This window comes from Lepisosteus oculatus, chromosome 7 (assembly GCF_040954835.1).
Source record: "Lepisosteus oculatus isolate fLepOcu1 chromosome 7, fLepOcu1.hap2, whole genome shotgun sequence".
Lineage (NCBI taxonomy): Eukaryota > Metazoa > Chordata > Actinopteri > Semionotiformes > Lepisosteidae > Lepisosteus > Lepisosteus oculatus.
In genome coordinates, this window is record NC_090702.1 from 41,830,444 (window position 1) to 41,855,402 (window position 24,959).

The following is a 24,959-nucleotide window of genomic DNA, read 5'->3' on the forward strand; positions in this document are numbered from 1 at the left end:
CTTGTGCTTAACTATTTGAATAATTATAATTAGGCTTTATCTTAACTTCATACATTTGTGGAAACAGTAAACACGAAGAACTAATGTTTTTAATTAGCTCAATAAAATGTAAATGTACAAGGCTGTTGTTCATACTTTCAAACCAGCTGATTTTAGAAATACCAGTGCTATACCGTCTCCCATTTTTGGTATAACCTGTCAATAAGATTCACTTGAAGCTGTCTCATGAAAAATGTTGAAATAAATGTATAGTAATGATTTTTCAAAGATTAAAGCAACCAACACTTTAATGTTACAAACATACCATTTTGGTGATGACAAAATCTGCAACACAGTCTGTCAAATCTGTATGAAGTTTATTGTGCTTTCCCCTCCAGAACGAATTAAAATGCATGCAACGCAGAATGTAAACTACAACACAGAACAGCGTTATGACATACCACTTGATATTCTAAAAGCTGTGTACAACTTTAATGTCCATTTTTGATGTCTTAAGTAAGTGGTAGATTATCTGCTTTTTCTAAAAAATAAATCAAATGCAAAAGCTTTATAGTCTTCAATATAATAAGATTGAATTCACAAATCTTTGAAAATGATTTTTTTTAGGAAAAAAAAGACATTTGCTATTAATACAAATACTTTCGGATGCACTGAAATGTAAACATCCAGATTTTACTATACATCAAAAAGGATGAAGATTTTCCCTTAGCCATTTCCCTGCATCAAGCAACTAGTAAAAAAGTGTGATCAGTCATTTAACCCAGATCATAGCCAGGAATTAACAACAGATGCCTGCAAAGGTAAAATCAACAAATTTTCTCAAATATTGTGTGGGTCAAACATGTGCACAGGTATTACATTACCTGTAATCACAGTTAAAAGTGCTGTTTTCTTAATTTGATTTTCCACCAATAGCCTGCTACAATGCAATGAACTCCTTGAAATGCAATGGGAACTAACTAGGTGCTGAAAGCCTTTGGTCTGCATGGTTGTTTCCTCCAAAACCATACTTAGGATCCAGGTTTTTTTGAGAAAACGTATCTAGTACGGAAGGTCCAGTGAGGCGAGTCACAACTGCCAGCCACATTCATACCAACACAAGGTGAAAACACAATTCATTCAGCTTCCATTTAAATATATTACACCAGAGGAAACACACAGCCTACTGGCATGTAGTTTTCTTAGTCATCAATGATGCACAGCTTGATTATGTACAATTTGGATATAGATTTCTGTACCATCGTAACAGCAACTTACGTGCCATGGAAACCTTACTGGGTTACATTAACAAACCCCATTTCTAAAGAGTTAGTTAAAAAAAGTTGTTTTTGTTGTTTGGGATGTTAATTAAAGATCCATTCTTTAATGCACAATAATTGTTTTCTGCAAATTAAAGAAGATGGGAGAAGCATGTGATATAGGCAGCATTTTGAATAAACATTTTGATTAATGTAATGTAACAGATTACAGTTATTTTTTCAGTATTTCTTCATTGGCTGAAGCTCCTGCTATAACAACGGGGGAAAGTTGCGACTGTCTTTCTCCAATGAACACAACGAAAGGGAAAAGGAGTTTTTATTTAAACTGGGCAGGAGGAAAGACCATGGTCTTTCTTCAGCTGAACCTTTAACCTTTTCCTTGAGCACTTTTCACTGCTGGTCCCACGCAACCTGGAGACCAGTTACCTGCACCCTTTATTGTTAGCGACTGAAGACAACCCCCCCGGTACTCCTACTGTATGCGTTTCATTCACCACCTACACTTCAAATGGTTGATTTAAAAAAAAAAAAGACAGAAAAACAGATTCCGTTTCCGTTCCGTCAACCCTGAGACCCCTGCTTCTCGTCTCGAGGAGCAAGCTCGGCGCGCTCCAGCTGTCCCTCAGGCGAAGGAGCTGGTGAGAATGGCCTCCTGCTGCTGATGGTGCAGCGTCCCGATCCCCACAGCCGGAGCAGGCAGAGGAGGCCTGCTGACCAGCCGCAGCTGCAGAGCGACACACGGCATCGCAGCATAAGACAGGGTACAAGCGGGAACAACTCATCTGGCTGTCAGTAGCTAACCGATCCAGCCTTTTCTCAGGGAAAAAAAGCCAAGATGCCGGCTTCAATAACATTGCTAGGTAAGCATGTTCGATACTCCCACAACCTCTTCCGTAAGGAAGTGCCTCCTGTGCTTGGTGTTTAATGCACGGATGTAGTCTGTAATGGTATCCTTCGGATTGTGTTTCACTGTTTATTCTGCACCACTGGTTGGTTGGTAAACACTCATGAATAGAAACTTCTCAAAGCACAGTGGGGAACTTGTGTCATTTTAAGTCAGAAGATTCTATGGTGCTTAAACTGACAGAACACCGTACACAACGAATCAGCTTACTGTGGAAAATAATATTGTGGAATCTGTGCAAAACTATTAAGTCTTGCAATAATGAGCAGAAGTCAGTCAGCTTTTGAAGTTGTGTGGATTGGAGCTGATAGTATGCTCCAATTCTCTCTAGAGTCTAACTGTGACCGGTGATTTCTAGAAAACACTCCACCATTATTTAAGACCTTCATATATTAAACCTGATAATCCTTTGCTCAAGAAGGAAACTTTCTTGAACTTCTCGGAGTGCTTCACTGCTGAAAAGAACATTCAGTGAAAGGCAGCTCTAATAATATTGCAAATTCTTTCATCAACACATGGAATCTGATGACTGCACTGATTTCATTTCAACCGCAGAAGACTTCAGATTCATAGACCATTCCTCTGTACATTACCGTTTGTGAAAGCACCGACCCTGAAATGACCATAAAGTCAACAATCAGTGGGATGATCTAATTTCTAAAGTATTTAAAACCCTGAAAGGCAAAACCAATGGGCTATTTCAGAATCAAAAGAGAAGCACAAACCAGAGGACACACGTGGAAGCTGTGAAGCATGCTTAAAACCAGGGACAGGAGGCAGGTCTTTGCACAAAGGATTGTGGGAGTCAGGAACAAGCTACCCAGTCACAGTGTGTAAGACAACATCCCAGGTTCGTTTAAGGGCCAGCTGGATGAGATCCTTGAATCAATTAGCTACTAGTAAACAAACAATCTGGATGGGCAAAACGGGCCTCATCTCATTTATGGGCATCCTTGTGTTCTTAACTTATTAAATGTTTTTACAACCAGCTATATTAGAAACAATCTACCTGCATATTAAATATAAATAAAACCTTGTTAAAAAATGATATGCAGAAATGGGATACAACTGATCTTTTTTTACATCTGGATGTGTAGAGCACCTTAAAAGCTTTTTTCAGGAAACCGTGGATGCTGTGACCTGTACAAGCAGATGCTTGAAATTGGTCCCCAAATTCAATTTAAAGCATTTGGAACTTCTTTAACATATCATTTTAAACGCATAAATGAATGAGCATAAATTTAACTAAACGTAAAGTCATTTACCTTACAGGCTAACTGCTTTTCAAATCTGGGTGCTACAAAAGACCAAGGTCCCATATTCTGAGGCTCTTCTTGACTCCAGATAAAATCTGCAAGAAAACCAGAAGAATAATACCAGGAACAAAGTGAGTATATTTAAAATCAAAGAAAGTAACTGCAAAAAACTGATGTATTTAATTTCTTGTTTTATTAGAAACCTATAAGAAAACATCATATATCCCATAAATCAAAAGGTAATGCAGAGTAGTGAGAATTTTCTGTGTATTAACCATCTTAAGAATGAATGTAGTGTTAAATTGAATTACTTTCTGTGATCGCTACAGCGAAGATATCTTGCTTGTAAAACCCAGATCTATTGCCATTTCTTTATTTTCTGTTTCTTGGTATTTCTTTAACACTGCCAAAGCTCAAGTAGTGAAACTTCTAAACCACCCATGTGATGTAGTAATATTTTTGGCAGTGGCCTTCAGAGTTGATAATTTAGCACACAAGAACAATATGTTTTGGAAATATTCTCTACAGAGACCAACAGGTGACTGGCTGGCCAAACCAGGGACAGGATAAGCTACAAAAAATGTAAATGGAGAGCTTTTGTTTATTCAGATAGGGCAGCAGCTGACTGTTATGAGGACAGTACTGTAGTATCATCGTATGGGTACACTTTTCAGCTCTTTTTTGGAATAAAAGGGTGAGAATGATGGGAAAATACACAGAACCTGGGAAAAATATACCGAAACAGGTCAGTACCCTTGTTTTTACCTCATCATCAGTCTTTTCCACCATCGTATGTAGTAACAAGCACCTTAAGAGTTGGTATTTTAGCACACAAGAAGAACATATTTTGGTAATTTTCAGTATGGAATGACCGGTGATTTTATCTTATCATATCTTAGGTCTGGCCAGACAAAGAATTTAGGTGGAGAGATTTTCTTTGTTTACTCAGAGAGGACAGTGGCTCGCTATTTTAAGGACTGAGTATCTCCAGAAGTCTCTGAAATAAAGTGTTAAAACAACTTTTACAATCCAGTTCTTTGGAAATTAAGGCCTGACAGCAGGTATGGGGGAGCTGGATTTAACCGAAATAAAAATACGTCGCATTGAGCACACAAGTTTAAATTTGTTCTGCACAGCTGGGGGACCCAATAGGCTGTCCGAGTGTGGCAGGCTGACCTTTGACTTGGCGGTACTTGCTGAGCTCCTGCTGCAGAGCCTCCAGAGGGAAAGGGCACAGCTCCTCCAGCCGGATCAGGGCCGTGTTCTGCTGGGCTTCCCCGGACGCCTCTCTCTGTTTCAGCAGGGCGTAATAGTGTTTTCCACTGCACAGCACCACGCGCCTCACACTGCGACAGGGAAGGCAGGGGACTTTCAGATAATGCAGCTGCAGCCATGTTGGCTTCAATCAGCCACAACAACAGTGGAAAAACTCAACATTTATACTGCCACCCCATCCATTTCCTAATCACCTCATTAAATTCCGAGGTTTGAGGGAGCCGGAGCCTATCCCGGCAAGCAACAGGCACAAGATGGGATAAACCCTGGATGGGATATCAGTCCATTGAAGGGCACACGCAGACTCAAATAAACACACACTCAAACCAGGGCCAATTTTTTTCAGAAGCCAATTAGTCTCCCAGCATGTCTTTGGACTGTGGGGGGAAAACTGGAGCATGCAGAGGAAATCCACACGAACACAGGGAGAACATACAAACTCAGGGAAATACACCACAGGTCTGGAATTGAACCCAGGGCCCAGCGCTGTGAGCAGCAACGCTAAACATGGCACCTCTGTGCCACCCATTACAACAGCATATACCCAGATACATTTCTGACTTCAAATAAAAAGTCACACTTCTGTGCAACACCGTTAAAAGCACAGAGAAAACCAGGAAAGCCACAATTCCAAAAACAAACTAATTTTACTAATTATCACACAAAGCTACTCATGAAGAATCTTAGAAATAGCTAAACATTATTTAATAGTACCGTCGTTTCAAGTAATTATGTTTAACAATAGCTTTGAGTTCACGTTTTTCAGATCATTTGGGAAGGTATTATTTCAGAGGTTCACAAATAATTCTTTCAGTACTTTGACACTGAACCCTAGGACTTAAAAACAAGATTCTTTACTTGCTGGGATTCACAGAAGGATCACCAAAAACAGGTCTGAATGTTGTTCCTGAGGCCATTTCTGCCAAGCTTGACACAGCACCCTGGAAAGACAAGTAAAGTGCACAATCAATATCCCCAAGACAGAATTTATATACTGTACCACAATTCTACATCATTAACAACTACCAACCCTTTCAAAAGCAGAAATAGAGCTTTGATTTTTTAAAATCTCTAATAATATTTAAGATTTCTAATTACCTTTTTATTTCTATATCCCACATTGTAAAGACTAGTAGCTACACAAGATGAATTTCCTCTGCAAAAGCAACACTTACCTGACCTACACCTCAGCCTGTCATTGTATAATGAAACCTGGCAACTACACGATGGAGAGCTCCTACTGAAACTGCACTGTCCTACATATAGCCATGTGCTGAAACTGATTAAAAATAAGGGTGTTCTTCTAAACACAGAAATAATAACAGTTTTACCACTACAAGCAGCTTAGAGCTAGAGCCTACAGCATAATCTTAGCCATTTCAAACCATCTCCAGTTTGTAGGATTTAATATGCAATCCACAGTGTTGGAAAAATCACAATTTCGTCTGGAATAATCTACTCTTAGTTATACATTATCTTTACTTTTATTTTATTTTTTTAAAGTCTTTAATCTGACAATACAACTGAGGCCTTTGATGTGAGTTTTATTTGATTTTTTTAGTCTTTAATCTGACAATACAACTGAGGCCTTTGATGTGAGAAACCCCTTTAAGGCTAAGCATCAGTGAGTTTCCTCCTCCCTGGTAGAGCTCAGCATTGTGCTTAGTGCAGAAGATCAAGCCTTTACCACTGGAACACCAAAGGGGGAAACGGTCAGCGTTTTAAGACGTTTCAGGCTCTTCTTGGTGAAGCGCCCTGGTTCTCACCGAGAATCGGAGCAGCATCTTTGGCGAAGCTACAATGAGGGACTTTCGGAAATTTCTAATCATCTGCCGACGCAGAAGGTGGAAATACTGTGCTGGGGTGGTGGGATTGACCACAGACATGTTGACGTTGTCCCCATCTACACCTTCCTCCTTACTGTCGCACAGCTGACAAGGGAAGGAAAAACTAGGGTCAAACTAATCGCCCTGACAACAGCCTCAAACTTAATACCTTGATGGCCAACTGAACAGCATAGGAACAGCGCTTTAGTGCATTTTAAAAAAGAGATGTCACCACGTCTAGATCAGTCTTAATTTCCCATAAATAAATGTAAATTGTAAAGTGATTCTGATACACAAAAAAATAACCTTTCCAACTTTAAGTAACACTTAGGTTTATTTAGACTGATCATAAGAGACTTCTCAAAGTTCATTTTGACACCCCTGTTAACCACAGGGGGTGGCTAGCATTATTTCCACAATATTCATTAAGTTTTTTTCAATGGTTTTAAATTTCATCACCACAGCCTTTACCTGATATAAATCCTTTACCTCAAAGGACAGATTAGCGCCACAATGTTGAGTTACTAAAGCTCATCACCGACAGAAGATAAGCTTACGTGAATAAGATCACTGTTCTGATTTTTGTCAATGTAAAGCAACAAATTATACAAAGCACAAATTGTGGAAACATTTTTTTAAACACCACATTAAAGCTTTAGCAGTTTCTTATCATCCTGCAGATGAAAACAAATTAAATTCTGAAAAGTGTATGAAAATGTTCTTAATGAAGTACCAAATCCTGTCACCAAATACCCTTTCTCTTCATAAGGAAAATCTTCTTTTACCCAATTTAATAAAAATATTCATTACATGTGATAATTGTATCCCTTGCATTCATGTGCTGTAGTCATGGCAAATTGCACTACATTATAAATATCAATAGCAATTCATTTCAGCAACACTTGTAGATCTACGGGTATATACAGTAATCAATTACTGCCACTCTTATCGTTACAGGAGGTTGACGAGTCACCTGCAGAAACCTCTCGATGCGACAGGAGGAGTGCTCCGGGCCAGCACCATCATAGCCATGAGGCAGGAGGATGACCATACCACTCTGAAGGAGCCATTTAGCCTCACCTGAAAAGGCACACCCAGTATCGATAACTTTTCACTGTCACACTGCATATGTAACATCATTCATGGAAGTCTCAGTTGTACTGGACAGGGAGGGCTGGGGTTAATCTCGCCAGTTTAATCTCATAAGGAGTTTTAAACGGAGAGAAAATAGTATAAAAAAATAAGAAGAAAATAATGCTAAAAGCAGCATATTATCCCCCTTTCACAAATTTGGAGTGCATGCCAAAAGTATTGAAACCGCAAGTTCAAAACTTATTTTTGATTTACAGTGTTGCAATTTGAATTTGTGATCAAGACACTAGTATGAATGACAAGGATGTTGGAATGCCTATTTCATTTTTGAGTACTTCTATGTATATCTACTGGGTATTCTCATCTCCATCGCCATCTTGAATCAAATCACGGTTCTTAAGCCAAAAGCAAACCGGAAGAACAAAAACATTAATGACATAACTCTTCAAAAATTTTGCTTGCAGATGGACACATTACACGATGCAAGGATGCACGGGAACAAGAATGATTATTGTTTTACTGCGATTCAAAACTGATTCTTCTAATTCCTCATTAAAATCTGGCAGTTTGACCACAGATTTACTAATTGGATCAGAGAAGACTAAAACACCACAAATGTGAAAAAGACATTCTCAGGTGAACAATTATACCTGTAGCAATTAACAGACTAACAGATATTGAAAATTACTGATTGGGAGTCTCACAAGAGACTAGACTTGTAATGGTTGATCATCATTTGTTGATTTACGGATTTACTTTATTATTTTGGTCATGGGGCATGGCTAGTGTGGTTAAATGTCCAATGTGTTAGATATGTATGTATTCAAGATTAGATGATGATCTGACTTCATGAGCACACAACAGGTGTGTAATGTGTATATCAGGATTGACACTCATGCTCTCTCGCATGATTTTTTGTGTTGGACCTACAGCTTTTCTCACCTCCAGAGATGAACGTGTCAAATATGATCTGAGCTCCATTAAAGAAGTCTCCAAATTGGGCTTCCCATATTGGCAAAAGCTTCGGGCTTTCAATACTCATTCCATACTCAAACCCGAGCACAGCTTCTTCCGACAGAGCACTGTTACAAACCTAACAAGAAAGAGCGCAGACGTTAGCAACAGCTGTAGTTCTGGTGGCAGACATGCATGACCAAGCCATGAAATGACCATCAACAGGCTTCACAAATGAGCTGCTGCTCTTAGAAGCATTTGCAGTTACTTTCTTTCTCCACTTTTTAACTTATAGACTCTTCTCAGTTAACGGTTTGGTAAATCAAGCTGGATATTGTCTTTGTTAAAATAAAGAAAGGAGGACAGACATAGATAACTGATTCATCTTGTCTCTCACTCACTTTTCTAAAAACAGGAACAGGCTTTTATTCTTGACGATGAGCAACATTTTCATACAAAAACATACATTTATGATTGGTGAGTAGCAGTTTCTTACCATAAGGTGTAAACAAGGTCAGAAAGTTAGGCAGATAGGTCATCCCCGGGCAATTAACCAAGACCATAATCGGCTTAGACCCCTGTTCCCTTTCATGCTGCTAAATCATGCTTAGGATACATGAGTTACATCTCCACACCAGAGACCCTGAAGAACCCTCAGCCAGCTGTGAGTGTTCAGAACAGTGAAACAGTTCTGAGGGCCTAATTGTTAATTTCTAACAGGCACAGGTTCCTTCATCACCTACCCATCACTTTGGTAAATATATCTTGGCCCAGCTCTGCCTTGATCAGTAATTGTACCAAAATGTTAATTTTGTTTTTTTTTCCCCCCATCTCCTGTGCTACAGTTCTCAATGTGTTTTTCTTCAAAATTCCCTGCCTTCTCAGTAAGTACTTTGGTTTTCATTTTGGTCTCAAGCTACTTCTCTACACAAAGGTTTGTGTGAGTCTGGAACAAGCTACCCAGTTCTGTTGATGAAGCCAATACCCTGTTTCTTTTCTGAAACTGCTGGATGAGACAGGTGGATCAATTAATTATCAACTACAAAATGGGCTAGATGGTTCAGATGGCCTCCTCTTGTTCATAACCTTTCTTGTGTTCTTAATTACTCAACAACCCACACCTGAGCCACAGGAGATACCTGCCCATCAACTACGTAAGTCACTGTTACAACTAAATGTCGTGCCAGGAAATACACAAAACCCCTACACAACTATCCCAATACTTCTGCTCTTTCAAAATAAGAAGGCTCAAAACTATGCATTTGTTTAATTGACCCATGATGGTAAAACATAATTGCCTTAATTTAAGTCTTAATTAAATTCCTGCAAAACAATAATTTTTCTAGTTCAGAGTGGAAACCCTAGTTTAGACTCTGCAGTCCCAGCACTTCTGAAGAAGCGGAATTCTGTATACTCCACTTTACCTAGGCACCAGAGAGAGGTGCCTTGGGTACCTTTAATGAGTTACAAATGCTGGGCTTAGGGAAATGTGTACGCTTTACGGAATCTGTCAAAAGTGTTAAAACATCACGTTAGAAGAATTGGAATTTACCTCTAAGAATCCATTCTGCTCTGGCATGATGTGATTCAGAGGGATGTACATGTCATTGGACTCCTGGCACACAACCATGGCATGGCGCTGACTGAAAGTGCCGCGTCCGACATCCTGCCCGCTGATGCGGATATTGAAGCCTTCAAGGGACAATGACACTTGAAAATGGTGTTCACTGTTCCACTGACAAGAGGAGACGGTGCATAAAGGAATGAGCAAACAAAGCGATACTTGAACAAAAGCCTTTGTGACAGTGCAGAGTGGGAGGCGGTGCGGACGGCACCGGTTAAAAAGTCAACGCCCCGGGTGAGGTTAGCAGGGACCAAAAATAACACAAAAAGACTGACAAATAAACACAAAGCAAAAAGAAAGTGTATCGCTGTGCCTCGAGGCCTCCAGGCTGGGCTTGCCCTATTTAACGGGGTCCAGGCCGGTAGCGCGGGGTGTGTAAGGCCAAAACAAAACTTGGCACGTGAAAAAGGTGTCTGTGCGTGTGTATCTGCCCCGGTGAGAATACGTAATGGGACAGGCAAAAAGAAAAAGAAAAGGAATGCCTTACGCGGGTGCAACCCCCCTCCGGGACTATCTGTGTAAACTCCCCCTTCCGGGGTGGCCCTGCTCCTCCCATCAGGGGGTGTCCAGTGTGCCTTTACAGGTCCTTCCCAGCTTTGGCTCATCATCTAGAAGCCGGGACAGCTGGGACTACAAAGGCGAGGCGTCCCCCCTTCTACCAGGGCTCCGCCTCCACGCTGGCCACGCCCCCGCGCAATGCCACACCTTTTACAGGGTGAATATTTTTTGGGTTGCCGTTCAACAGGGGTCAGTGCGGTGAGCGAGTTCCAAAGGTGGTGTTGCCACCTTGTTATCTCTGCTGTCTTGGGAGTGACTCTGTGTGTCCGGATCGAATCCCAGCAGGGGCAGGTCAGAGGTACACAACAGTTACAATAGTAGACGTTCCTGAATTAACTTTCTAAAGCCTCTGCCCGTAATCTAAAATATTCTGCTGAATCTGATGCATTTTTAAATTGTAGGACATATTTATATAAATATAAGTTAGGTAAGCCAAAGACACCAATGTCCATTATTTTGAATAATTTTAATTTCCTCATGAATGAAGAAAACATATTCTGTATGTGAAGAGTTTATCTAAACTGGATAGTTAACGTGGAACATTCTCTTTAGATTCACGAGACTATACTATATGTCAAATCACTGAAAATTAAATAACCCAACTTAATTTTGTGAATAAAATACTTCCCCTGTATCTGCCATTTTGTATTTTTTGTATTCTAGGACACACTTTTATTATGCAGTGGAAAATCTGTATTACTGGAAAACAAATTGTCTTAGTAATATTAGCACATGATAAAAACACAATGCTCATATGTGCTTGTACAGTGTTAAAGCTGTTTACATTTTAACGGTGTATAATAGTCTTTATATTTTACTCATACCTTGACACAGAAGGGAACCGAACGCCAAGGCCTCAGCTGTAGACCAATCAAGTTTCATGCCCTCCTCTAGTTTCTGAAGTCTGGCCTGAAATTGTGAACATCAGAAGTTAACACTGAGATTGAAAATGTTTTTTGTTCCGTCACTGGAATTTCTTTTTTAATGCAAAGATATATATGTGAACAAAGTGTCACAAAACCTTCCACGGTCGCTTTTAGCTTTAATTTCCACAGAATTTACAGTTACTTTGTCTTATTTTTAAAATGTATCTACTGGATATAGAGGGGTAGAAACAGAAAAAGAACAGATTTAATCAAATGAAATTAAAATAATCTAAATAACCTGTGGCATAAACCTTATACTATTTTATATCTTATATGACACCAATTAATGAACTGGCCTTGATCCGTATTCTGTCCTGCTGTTTTTAAATATACTATGATACTATGTCTGTATCAGTTTTATTCAATTAATTTTTAGATAGTGCCTTTCACAACAAGGTTGCCCCAAGGCGCTTAACAATGCAAGTAAAATGGTATTGATATACTACTGAGCTACTGTCAGAACAGCATTGCTGTAGGAGAGGCTATGCACTACAAGCATGAAGGGGGGCCCACAGTACCTGAACGTGTGTCTTGTTAAGGTGGCTGTGCAGCTGGATCTCCTCAGGGATGCTCACAGACTTGGCTCCCACAAACTGAAGCAGCTCTGTAGGGACGCCTGTGTCCCAGGTGCTGATCTTTGCCTGGGGCTCCACCAGGTCTTGCCAGTGCCCCTGCAGGTTGGTGGGGGGTGGGCTGTAGAGCGTCATGTTAGCCAAGCGCTCATTCAGCTGGGAGTAGTGGGCACTCTTAATCTCAGCCCTCTCCTGCTCGGTCATGAGCCCTTCTGCGATCAGCAGGTCCGAATAGGAGTCGGGAATACTCTTTCTGGATCTGTGGGGCGAAAGGGAACAAAACGACAAAGACTTTTCATCACTCGTCAGGTTACACTCTTCAAACTTAAAATCACATTTTTGAGATAAGATAATTCTTCCACAGTCAATGTTTTCTGATGTCTAAAGGATAACGTCTCCATACGTAAGTCTTATTTAGATGTTTTGTTAAATATCTCATGTACTGACAAGTTATACTGAACAGGTGTTATTAAGGCCGTCTCCCTGGTGCTGTGGTTAGCATTGCTGCCTCACAGCGCAGGAACCCTGGATTCCATTCCCGAGGTGCTATCTGTGTGAAATTTGTATGTTCTCCACATATTCATGTGGGTTTCATCCAGGTGCTCTTGTTTCCTCCCATAGTCCAAACACATGCTGGAGGTTCATTGGCTTCTGGGAAAACTGACGTGAATGTGTGTGTCTGCGTACCATCCAAGGTGTATCCTGCCTTGTGCCCCATACTGGTCAGGATAGGCTCCAGCTGCACTGCAACCCCAAATTGGATGAAGCAGTTTGAAAAACGGATGGATGAGGATTTATTTTCAAATCCCATGTAAACCTAAAGTGTTCCTGAAAACACTGAAATGACTGCATTGGGAAAATGTTACTGACTAACATTCCACACCAAGTGAAAGACAAATATGTTGGAAAGACTACAAATACAGATGGGGATAACACAAATACAATCCAAAGTTATATATATATATTTAAAGTGGGTAGCTGCGTCAGCATGCGTAGGCTGCAAAGGAACAAGTAATAGGTTTATTCCATGCTGAAAAAAAGAAGAAAGAGAACACAACGTTTCGGCCGTGGAGCCTTCTTCAGGTGTGACACCTGAAGAAGGCTCCACGGCCGAAATGTTGTGTTGTGTTGTTATAGGAATCAGGTGTGACACCTGAAGAAGGCTCCACGGCCGAAACGTTGTGTTCTCTTTCTTCTTTTTTTTCAGCATGGAATAAACCTATTACTTGTATATATTTAAAGGGTAACTGCAACACTATTTAATATTTCGGGATTAGTAAGAATCAGCATTGATGAGTGCATTTCAAACCACAATAGAAGTAAAATGTAAACAGTAACTTGTAAATCCTCCAATTAACATCCAAAATAGATTACATTTCCAGGTATTCGCAGAGCCATGTTCTGAGATTCAGAATGAGGCAACAAACATCCGGTAAGGCAAAGCAACTCTGTACTCTTTACACTGTAAACAAGCAGGCTCGTGAATCCACTGCTTTCAATCCAATAGAAATAATGCTCTCGACTTTGAGACGGTTTCCCCAATGAATGGAACTTGCCTGTTAACTCTGCATGCAAGAAACTTTCTGCGGTGAAATATCTGCTGTAGAACCTGTACCTATTTCCTTATACATCACATTACATCCTATTCTGAAAGGGGAATTTAGGATTACATTAGTCATTACAGTGACTAGTGAGCAGGAAGGGCCGCATCACGTCACAATTCCTGCGAACTCTTGCTCTCTCGCCCACGGCAAGACAAGGGGTTTGCAACAAAATGGCAACTTATAGTAGTTTCTCAAAGTTCATGATTTTGTGCTTAATTCGAAATGTGTACATTTTTCCTGGTCCATCAATGAATTTATTTTGTCCCCGAGATTTAATATCCGGTGTGAGAAATTTGGACTGCGGCTCCCCTTGATGTAATCTAAATATATTTAGACTTCAAAACCAGCGTACTGAGGGCCTGAGGGCTTCCTTCAACAGGCAGGAGCGCACCTGATGATCTTGTACATGGCGGGGTTCGTGAAGAAAGGCTCGTCCAGCTCGTTGTGTCCCCACTGCCGGTAGCACAGCAGGTCGACAATCACGTCCCTGCGGAAGCGCCGCTGGTACTCCACTGCCAGCCGGGTGGCCCGCAGCACCTCCTCCGCGTCGTCCCCGTTGACGTGGATCACGGCACAGCCCACCATCTTGCCTGTGGAGAGGAGGCGGGAGGAATCCCCGCGCCAGACCGCAGAGCACGGTCAAGACCGCGATAACACCAATACCGATTCACTGGGCGTGCGGCACCGCGTCACGCGCGTGGCATACAATCGGTGAGATAAGATACTGAAAATCATTTTAATTTTCATTTTTACATTATTTCTGAAATTCCACAAATTCTTCCATGTGAATTAAAAAATATCCAACTACTATATATTGTAATTGTGTAATCCTGTCGTTTCTGCTTATTGTGTACTTTTCCTTACTGCATGGCACATTGGGAAGCCATCGGTAAAGGCACTAATAAAATAAAGTTATCAGTAATAAAAATAATAATAATGTGCATGGCTTGGTAGAAAATGAGCTGCTTTTCATTTTCCAGTTGCTAGCTTCACAGAGGCCAGAGTTTGTCGAGCTTAACAAAGTTTGCGTCACAAAGACGTGTTTTCCGATGCACAGACGACGCTGGCCTACCGATATCGCTGCAGTACAGCGAGGATCTGCCCCTTTCGGCGGGAGTGGTGTAGCCCACTTGGTTATTCACGATCAGGTGAATGCTGCCCCCCACCCGGAAGTGAGGGAGGTTCGAAATGGTGAACGTCTCTGCAACGATTCCTTGGCCCGAGAAGGACGCGTCCCCGTGAACCTGGGACCCAAAGACAGACCTTTCATGAGGCGGCTGGGCCATTTCACTTGCTTCTTCTAAACTTCAAAGACAGTAAAATGGATACATTTCTCATAAGCACCCTTGTACACTGCCTGTCCTGACATGCATTACTCTGTAGCGTTTAATCTATGAAAGGGTTCATTCTAAATTTGGTTAAGCTCTATGCAAGAAAGACAAACACCTGTTTTTTTGTGTTTTTTGGAGCATTAGCAGAAGAATCGGGTGACGTTTCAGAGCTACTGGAGGGCTGGGTATGTCCCATAACCCTTTATGTAAAGATGTGCCTGTTCTCGGTTTTAAACACACTTCCATCTAGCTTCCACTTTTGACCTTGGTTCATGTTCCACTGTTAAATCTGAAAACGTTTAACCTTGTTAAGGCCTTTGAGGATTCTGAATACTTGGATCAGACCCGCTCATAGCTTTCTCTATTCAAGACTAAAAAGGTTAATCAATTTTAGCCCGTGAGTGCTGACAGGCTCTTTAAGCCTGTCAATGTATGGGGTCTTCTCTGGACTGCTTCTAGAGCACTGTCATTTTTGTACTGTGGCTTACAGTAATGCACACAATAATTGAAATTTGGTTTTACCACTGTATTCAACAAAATTAACATGACAGCCATTCATCTAAATTTTGTTCTTCACCATCAAGTCTTAGCATTTTGTTTAGCTTTTATATTGCTTCACCACGTGGTCCAGAAGATGTAAATGATGTAACCATGGCTCTTGGTGAATGGTTCTCCAAGACAATGGGGTCAGCACCAGTGGCCATCTTACCTGCAGACAGATGACTTTGTCCCCAGGCTGACCGCTGCTGTCTGGAGAGTAGTCCCCATCCTTCTTGGACTGCTGTCTTCCTCTGGTCTTGCCCACTGTGACAGGGTTGATAGCCTCCAGGTGCGAGGGGTTGGGCAGCATAGTGACATGGAGAGGGTGTCCTGAACCAAAATCCAGATCTACGGAGGAGGTTAGGTGGGACAACACGTCTCCAATGGATGGGGAGTTCTCGGGAAACTCGCTGAGACCCCTCATCTTACGAAACATAAGCTGGAAAAAGAGGGGAAGGGGATAAATTATGCCAACAATTTTCGACGGTCTTCAAAGCCACCAAAAGAAAGAAAAATATCTACAGTGTTGCTTATCTAGTAATATAAATAATAATTCTCAGAAAAGTAACTGCTGTGCTTCAGTAAAACCTTTCTTCAGAAAAACAATGATAAAAAAATGAACTTATAAACATTAGACTGAAGACATGAAAGACAGCCTCAGCACGGAGTGATTAAGGAGTGTTTTCTGCATTGTGAAAAATATCTGGTAGTTAAGAATCCAGACCTCCGGTGGAAACTGCAGGAGCCCAGTGAGCAGGTTGAGTCTCCCGCGATGAGGCATGCCCATGATCACGTCCGTCACTCCACTGTACGACACGCTGCGGAACAGCTCATGGAAGAATCCCATCATGCTCTCTGCTCCTTCCCCCCCATACCTCTTTACTGTTGCAAACTTAGTGGCCAAGAAGTGGTCAAATTCCTGCAAGGCAAAACGGATACCTCATTCTGCAAATGCAAATCATCGTAAATGACAGTGGGGAAGAGTTTTCCAGTAAGGTAACATAAAAAGGATCCAATCCAGACTATCCTGTAAGTCCGGTCACCAAAATCTACCTCATCAACTTTATATAACACCTTCTGGAGCTGGAGTGCAGAAACCTCCAAGGATGACTCCTGTGAGCAACGCAAGGCTTTTATCTTAGGAATCATCAGCGCCAACAGCCCTTTGAAAATGAAGCAATACTGTATTCACAGTAGGGTGGCACAGTGGCTGGCATTGCTGCTTTGTCGCGCTGGGACCCTGGATTCAGTTCTGGACCTGGGATACTTTCTGTGCGGAGTTCTCCCCGTGTTTATGAAGGTTTCCTCCGGCTGATTCAGGATACTCCCACAGTCCAAAGACATACTGACAGGTTCATTGGCTTCCTGGTGTGAGTGCATGCGTGTTTGTGTCTCTGTGTGTGTGCCCAGTCATGGACTGGCATCTAGTTCAGGGTGTCTCCTGCCTTGCGCCCCCTGTTCGCCAAAACAGGCTCCAGCTCTCCCGCAACTCTGAATTGGATAAAGCAGTCAGAAAATGGATGGATGTATTTGCAGCGGGACTCCTCTGTCTTACCTGAGATTCCAGCATGAGCTTGGCCAGTTGTCTCCTCTCTTCAGGGGAGAAAGTTTCCTTCTTTAGTTCCTCAAACCTGCTGGCAAACCACTCTCTCTCCTCCAGGCTTTGCAGCTGGCTGGTCTCGATACTGATGTGGCCACAGTAGGTATGGTCCAGGTATGCCAAGACATTTTCCAGTGAGGCCTCTCCTTTCCCAAAGTGAGTTAAGGCTTTATTGAAAACAATAAGTCAGACAGTTAAAGAAATATAGACGGTGATTCCGTGGTGTTGAGCTAGTGAAATACTTAGATACCGTTTCGTAGAAATGGTCCTACTGCAGTCACACTGAGATGTGAACAAGATAATGTTTAAACAAAAAGGCCTTGAACATTTTTGCATTCAAGTGGAAGACTTTTGACTTTCAGTGTAGCAAAAAATCAGAAGCTCAAATTTGTGAGAAGCATTAAGAAGGACGTACCCTGAAACAAACTTTAGTGGGGGGAAAAAGCTACATGCAGTCAGATTTCTCTTTAAAATAAGAAGTAAAACAAAAATCACTTACTGCTTGTATTGAAAGGCCCATGAAGCACCTCAGTTAAGTAACTGATTTCAGGCACCATGTCCATCACTGCCTGCCCAGTGAATAAGGGGTTAATCTTTGCTGCCTTATGCCCATGAGTTCGGTATGCCTCGACCAGCCGTGCCAACCCATGATCTACAAAGACAAGCACAGGAAAAAGATGTTGACTGTAGCTCAGAAAAGCACTTAACTCTCATAATCACTCCTTACTTAACCAAAAGATTACTGCTTTACAGTAATGATTCTTACCTTGCAACACCTACATGTGTAACTATGGTCCTAAGGAACAAGCAAGGTTAATTCCATGTGGAAAAGAGAAGAAAAGAAATACCCGAAGAAGGCTCCACAGCCGAAACACTGTGTTTCTTTTCTTCCCATTTCAGAATTAACCTTTACTTGTTCATTTGCAACCTACACATGCAGACACAGCTACCTACTTGAGTAACTTTAGTCCTAACCTACTACACAATACATCACCTACAGTGGTTACAAATCACCTCACCAGATTAATTCAGGGTGAATATTAGGGAGACTAGCTTACAAAAGCCCAGAGTGCAAATTAAGTTGGGACACCTGGACCTCTCAAATATTGTTTGGGATCATTGAATGGCCTTGGTTAAACACTGCATCTGAAGATAAACTGAAGATAGCGGACATTAATAATGTGGAAGGGGCGATCCAGGTGAAGGATACCAGTTCACTTTATGTTGTGACCACTTCCCTGCTGTGCTACAACACTTTACCTTATTTTAAATAAATAAAAAAATATTTAAATAAATTATTTAAATGCGTGAATAATTCCGATGAGTCCAAACATAATCCTGGAGGGTCGGTGTGTCTGTGCGTTTTCATTTTACCGCAACGTTTAACAAGCAGAACCAGCTGGTTAGTGATGTAAGTGGACCGGTTTCACAGGTTCTCGCAAACGGCCCAGTTCGGCCGAACGGCCTCCTTTCGTGTGTAATCTTTCTAATGTTCTTAAAAGTCAATTGAAGTAAACTTACAGACAACCGAGTCGTCCGGGAGCAGGGGATACGACGCCCCTTGAACTGTAGACGTACAATTTGACACTGTTTATTCAGGGGAGTGATCAGGCCCATATTTGATTCTAGCTCTATAAACCGCTCATAAGCAAAAAAAAAACATTCAGGTTTATAGACAAACCGTAAAATGACCCAAACAACCAGCTCCAAACTGTGTGCGTGGCATTTCACTTGTTTGATTGCAATGAAATGTATGAATGTTTCGATTATTGTAATAAGCTTTATGTAATGTAAATAATTTAACACCCACACGAAATGTGTCCGTTGCCTGTGACACATACAATCTAAATACAATCAGATACATTAAATGCCTTAAAGGCATAATCCTACTGACCTTGATCATGTGCAGAGATATGTTCGTTCTTGATCAATTTAGGGTCTGTGTCAGTCCTCTTTGGTTTGTATCCGTAGACGCCTCTCTCTGTGTGATATAAATTACGTAGAAGTGGCCGGGCAGAATTCAGATAAGTTCTTGTTGCTAAATGGAAAGGTCTAACTAAAATAAATGCTGACATGTTTTACTCGCTTATCTTATTTTAAAACAAATACTTTTTCAGCTTGCACACTGTACAATTAGTCGGCCATACTTTCTCCAGAACAGGGGGTTTAGCAACACCTCCAGCTCCGATTGGCTGAACAGCGTGGGATTTAGTTTCACGGAAAACAGCGAGACAAGCAAAGCGCATGTTCACCTGTTCGCTTTCATGCAACAGTAACTCGAGCGTTTTATATAAGTAAATGAAATGTACGTGTCTGTGGGAAGCAAAACATTAAAAACCAAGCATCTTAAAGTGGGGATAAAATGGTTAGATACATAGCTCCACGTAAAGACCTCACGGTTAGTTTAACTGTTTCGATGGAACTCAATCGTATCATTACATTAACTGCAACAGGGACTATGAGCATCCATTGTTACATTTATATCATATACAAATATTATTATTGTTGTTGTAGAAGTGCAGCTGTGGTATGTTTGTATTTTAACTGGGAACTCTTACAGGTTCAGGATAAATAAGCTATTTGTCTTTCTACAGCGCAAATAAAAATGTTTACTTTTCTGAGTCGTAGCAAAGTAATCGAACACCAGTTTAGGGGGAAAAACAAAACATGTGCTTAATTTTTTTAATTGCATGCTTAAGTATGATCTCGTTGTTTCATAACATCCATGAACATGAAATACATGCCACTAAAATATCCATGCCCGTGTGTTAGCTCTCAGTTCATCCCATCACTGCCGGTTGTGACGTATGGGCTTAATAGTGCCAGAGGTGTCCTCGGATTGCCATTTCGAATTTGAATCCACATTAAATAAAGTTATTATCCAAAAATAGAAATAAACTCAACATTTTAAAATCTAAAATCCAATTTACAATTGTACACAAAGCAGTGGTGCCTTCTACGTCGTGACAATCTACTGCTATTTTATTTAGTTCAGGCGCTACACGTAATACCTGCTGACGAGGTCCTTCGTCTGTACTGAAGGTTTTTTTAACTACAAACAAACCTAATGCTTACATGAATTGAAGGTAATCGTGTTTTAATTTTTCTGTAGAATCTTAGTTTTTTTCCTCCTGTGTGAGGGTTTGTTTATGAATTAATTGGAATGTTGCTGTCAGTAGTCACGCATTTCAGTAAAACCCGAAAAGAGCGTTTAAGTGTTTTTTTATTAGGCCTACTACACCTGTTTATTTTTCTTAAAACAATTGCTTTCTGACAGTTGCTTTTGCTGTAGTGTATGTTCTTTTTCCATTTTTGTCTGTATTTTTCTGGGCCTAAAACGTTTCCGGTGGGATAGCGTTACAGATATAATTGGGGTTTGGAACGTCGCACATTAGTCGAGTTACCACATTAACGTTATTTGTCCCGTGTCGCCAGGTATTTTCACATCTTTTATCTTTTCAAGTGCACCTTTCCTCATGCGCAGAGTTAGATGCGGGGTGATTAACCTGTTACATGGCTGAAATCTTACCCCTTCACCTATCGCACTCGGCTCTGTATCTGCTAACTGCCCAGTGCCCGACAGTTCCACCATTCCGCCTCTCGCGAAACAGCTCAACTGTCAGTCCGCTAACGGTCGGCTTTCTGGACGGGGGTGGATTAGTTTTACAGCACACTGTCCGGCGACAGTCATAAGTTTGTCTTTCTTTCATTCCCCAAGTGTGATTAACTAACCGCGGCTTCGTTTCCAGAGCCTTGATGGATCAAGGATGGCGTTACGCTGAGGAAAACAGAATCTAAGCTCCTATCAGATCTGGTAAGACGTTTCTTTTTAAGGGAACGTCGTTCAGTCTTTCTGCTAAGTGATAGTTGGGAGAATTTCAGCTTTTAAAAGGTTTTGTTTTGGGGTGAAAATGTTACCATGGAAGTTGTATCTTAGTTATAGATCGTGGCAGATTGAAACGTGGACGTCAAACGAAGATGTTGTCTTTAGTCAGTATATATGACTTTCATAAGAGTACTTGTAGCACGATTAATTATTTTAATTAGATCAATTTTATGCCTCTTTTTGTAAAGAATACTTTAGTTATGTATGTGTCAACTTAAGGCTTTATACTTGACTTTGTGGGGATTGTTGTTAAAGAATTACTTTGAATAAAACTTGGGTGTATTTCACCATTATTAGTTTATAGTCAAATACCTCAACCATTATTAATAATTATGTAAATTAATATGGAACCTTTTAATGTTTCTACCAAACGCTTACCTTTTGAAGACTGTTATTTTTACAATTTAAAACCTTCTGTAATTGGAGAATTACAGAATGTAATATCTCTTCTTATTGGAGAAGAGACTGGGGTTGTATGTTTTGGCGTTGTGTTAATTGATAGATTTTCAAGAGAGGGCAGCATGGTGGAGCAGTCGTTAGCATTGTTGCCTCGCAGCACTGGGGCCCTGGGTTCATTTCTGGACCTGGGGTTCTGTCTGTGTGGAGTTTGCATGTTATCCCAGTGTTCGTATGGGGTTCCTCCCTCACTCCAAAGACATGCCGGTAAGTTAATTTGCCTCTGGGAAGATTGGCCCTGGTTCGAGTGGGTGTGTGTCTGTGCCTGTGGGTGTCCTGTGATGGACAGGCGGTTTGTCCAGGGTGTCACCTGCCAAGTACCATTGCTCGTAGGGATAGACTACGGCTGCTCTGCATCCCTGAGCTGGATGAAGCAGTTCGAAAATTGATGGATGGGTGCATTTTCAAGAGAATAGCAGAAATGAGTTTGCAGTTTTGTTAATGAAGAAGCCAATTGTGTTTTACAGTATTGCCTGCGCAGCGTAAGAAGTCAGTATGGATGAAAAAGAGGTGTGTTCTTTCAGCAACAAAGAGAAAGAGAGTGGCGACAGGCGCCCCGCCTCATCCAGGGAGAAGGGAAAGGAAGACCCCAAGGTCAGTGGTAAGAAAGAGAATGCCAAAACTGTAGAGGAGAAGAAGAGAAGGCTGGAAGAGGAGAAGCGCAAGAAGGAGGAGAAGGAGCGCAAGAAGAAAGAGGAGGAGAAGCTGAAAGCTGAAGAGGAGCAGCGCAAGAGGGAGGAGGAGGAGAAAAAACAGCAGGAGGAAGAGGAGAAGAGGATGCAGGAGGAAGAGGAGAAGAGGCAGCGGGAAGAAGAGGCAGCTCGGTTGAAGTAAGACGCCAGCTTCAAATCCAGCCGCCTGTTTTCTTTGTATTGCACATTCTGTTGCTGAAGTAGTGTTTTTATCTCCATTTGAAGATTTGTTTCATTATAAGTCCCCAGTTATTTGCAAACACCACACGCAGTGTTGTCCTCTACACTAGGGCTAATGAAAACAGCTAATGACAAATTATTTAAAATGCTTGTCAGTGAAATGGCCATATTGCAGCTTTTAGTTTTTCTTCCCCATTTACTGTTGAGGGCTAAAATTTAAATCTGTGGTCAAAGTATGCTTCTTGTGTGAATCATTCTACCTGATTCACTACCAGAGATTAGTGGTCCAAAGTATGCAAAAATGTTATTGCGTCTACAGAGATGTATTTTCTGGTGATTTTCTTTCAGAGAAAAAGAGGAAGCGCATCAGCTTCACCAGGAAGCGTGGGAACGGCACCAAGCAAGGAAAGACCTGCGAAGTAAAAACCAGAATGCCCAGGAGGGCAGACCAGAGGAGACGTTCTTTAGCAGGCTTGATTCCAGTCTCAAGAAGAACACCGCCTTTGTGAAGAAGCTGAAAACGATCACGGAGCAGCAGAGAGATTCTCTCTCGAATGATTTCAATAGCCTCAATCTGAGTAAATACATTGCCGAAGCCGTGGGCTCCATTGTGGAGGCCAAGCTGAAGATATCTGATGTTAACTGTGCTGTGCATTTGTGTTCTCTCTTCCATCAGCGATATGCTGACTTTGCCCCATTACTACTCCAAGCCTGGAAAAAGCATTTTGAGGCAAGAAAGGAAGAAAAAACACCAAATGTAAGCAAGCTTAGAACAGATCTGCGGTTTATTGCTGAGCTCACAATTGTTGGGATTTTTACTGATAAAGAGGGTCTGTCCCTGATCTATGAGCAGCTAAAAACTATCATCAACATAGACCGTGAAACACACATGCATGTTTCAGTGGTTATCAGTTTTTGCAAGCATTGTGGGGATGATATTGCTGGTCTAGTGCCTAGGAAGATGAAGATGGCATCTGAGAAGTTTAACCTCAGTTTCCCTCCAAGTGAGATAATTAATACAGAAAAGCAGCAGCCCTTCCAGAACCTCCTGCGGGAGTATTTCACATCGCTGACTAAACACCTTAAGAAGGATCACAGAGAGCTGCAGAACATTGAGAGACAAAACAGGTGAGGAGAGACAACCCTTGGTTATTATTTATTTGGCTGATGCTTTTATTTACAGACGTTTCTAAGTTTATAATTACATTTCTTTGATGTAACTTTTGAAGTTCTAGCTGTAATAAGGTGAATCATTGAGAAAAAATTAAAGTGAAAGGAAAAATCAATTTTATTTGAGCGTTTTTCCAAGGAATTCCAACCTGATGTAGAACAGCATACATATTATACAGCAGAAACAAAAATGAAGTGAAAGACCCAAAAGTACAGAAATGTTACTGTGAAGCTGAGCGAAAGATTGAATTATACATTAAAAAGCACAAGTAAAAGAGTAAGGTCTTTAAGCAAGTTTTGAAAAAGATGACAGTTGTTGAGTCTCAATTAGATTTGAGCAATGCATTCCATAGAAATGGTATTGCACATGAGAAGACCAGTTGGTCATTGACTGGTCTTCAGCTCAGCAAGAAGCCCAGAATCAGCAAGCCTAAGGTTAAGAGCTGGATTATACAGTGCTCATGTAGTCCTTAAAATAATCTGGATCTTGTCCATTCAGTGAGCTTTGTGAAAGAAGGATGAATCTTTCAAGGTAATAGTTGATAGCATTTTCATTTTCTGTTGAATTTGTTCATGTTTTAGAAGGGACAGCATGTTCTGGTTGTTCATTTACTTCTTGACCTATGGATATCCTTATTGTGCTAGGCGTATTCTACATTCCAAGGGGGAGCTGAGTGAAGATCGACACAAACAATATGAAGAGTTTGCCACTTCTTACCAAAAGCTGCTTGCTAACACTCAGTCCTTAGCAGATCTCCTAGATGAAAACATGCCAGAGCTGCCTCAAGATAAAACTGTGCAAGAAGGTAATTTGAAGGGTAATTGAAAAACTGTAGTCTATATTATATGCATGGTATGTATATCATGTCTTGTCTTTGTATTAACTTCTCATACTGAAGTGTGAAATATTTAGTTGATGTTTTGTGGTGTGACAATTTCTTTTGAGGGAAAAGATACTTTTCTTTCGTGTGCTTTCATGTGACTTGGCCTTTTACTGATGTAACTTATTATATCTTTACTCAGTTAATAAGAGGTCTTCACAGAAAATGGTATGAATGTTATGCGAGCATTGAACTGTTTATCAGTTAGGAATGTTTAAATTCTATATTGCATTGACTGAATATAATCCAGTGTTTAATGAAACTGAAAACCACAATCACTGTTGGTTTGAACCCAAAACCATACTCGTCTCAGTATAGTGAAATACTTTCATAATTATTTGTAGTTAAATGTGTTAATTGTAAATATATATAA

General features: G+C 40.9%; 2 protein-coding genes across 4 annotated transcripts in view; one reads left to right on the plus strand and one right to left on the minus strand.

The window, feature by feature from the left end:
- Window positions 1-339: 339 nt before the first annotated feature.
- dhtkd1 (dehydrogenase E1 and transketolase domain containing 1) lies at window positions 340-19,501 on the minus strand. The gene is made up of 17 exons (XM_006633299.3): window positions 19,216-19,501; window positions 17,821-17,973; window positions 17,277-17,488; window positions 16,446-16,640; window positions 15,891-16,160; window positions 14,923-15,094; window positions 14,242-14,440; window positions 12,193-12,505; window positions 11,573-11,657; window positions 10,119-10,258; window positions 8,555-8,705; window positions 7,494-7,600; window positions 6,461-6,625; window positions 5,553-5,635; window positions 4,596-4,765; window positions 3,429-3,514; window positions 340-1,983 (listed from the first exon to the last, which is right to left on the minus strand). The coding sequence occupies exons 1-17, from the start codon at window positions 19,394-19,396 to the stop codon at window positions 1,882-1,884; spliced, it is 2,784 nt and encodes a 927-aa protein (XP_006633362.3). The 5' UTR covers window positions 19,397-19,501; the 3' UTR covers window positions 340-1,881.
- Window positions 19,502-20,324: 823 nt separating this feature from the next.
- The window catches only part of upf2 (UPF2 regulator of nonsense mediated mRNA decay), a 34,491-nt gene continuing 29,856 nt past the window's right edge, over window positions 20,325-24,959 (plus strand). For all 3 annotated transcript variants that reach the window (XM_015352308.2, XM_015352309.2, XM_015352310.2), the window contains exons 1-5: window positions 20,325-20,407; window positions 21,071-21,135; window positions 22,131-22,493; window positions 22,884-23,663; window positions 24,351-24,511. In XM_015352308.2, coding sequence (XP_015207794.1) covers window positions 22,159-22,493; window positions 22,884-23,663; window positions 24,351-24,511 — 1,276 coding nt within the window. In that variant the 5' untranslated portion in view covers window positions 20,325-20,407; window positions 21,071-21,135; window positions 22,131-22,158. The remainder of the gene's footprint in view (window positions 20,408-21,070; window positions 21,136-22,130; window positions 22,494-22,883; window positions 23,664-24,350; window positions 24,512-24,959) is intronic.

Excerpts from the sequence above, each read along its gene's own strand:
- dhtkd1 (XM_006633299.3), bottom strand. The coding sequence starts at position 19,396 with ATGTCAGCATTTATTTTAGTTAGACCTTTCCATTTAGCAACAAGAACT. Across the intron at positions 16,161-16,445 it reads TCCTGCAGTTTCCACCGGAG|CTTATGTTTCGTAAGATGAG; the intron begins GTCTGGATTCTT and ends CTCTTTTTCCAG. Across the intron at positions 4,766-5,552 it reads CCTTCTGTGAATCCCAGCAA|TGTGAGGCGCGTGGTGCTGT; the intron begins GTAAAGAATCTT and ends TCCCTGTCGCAG.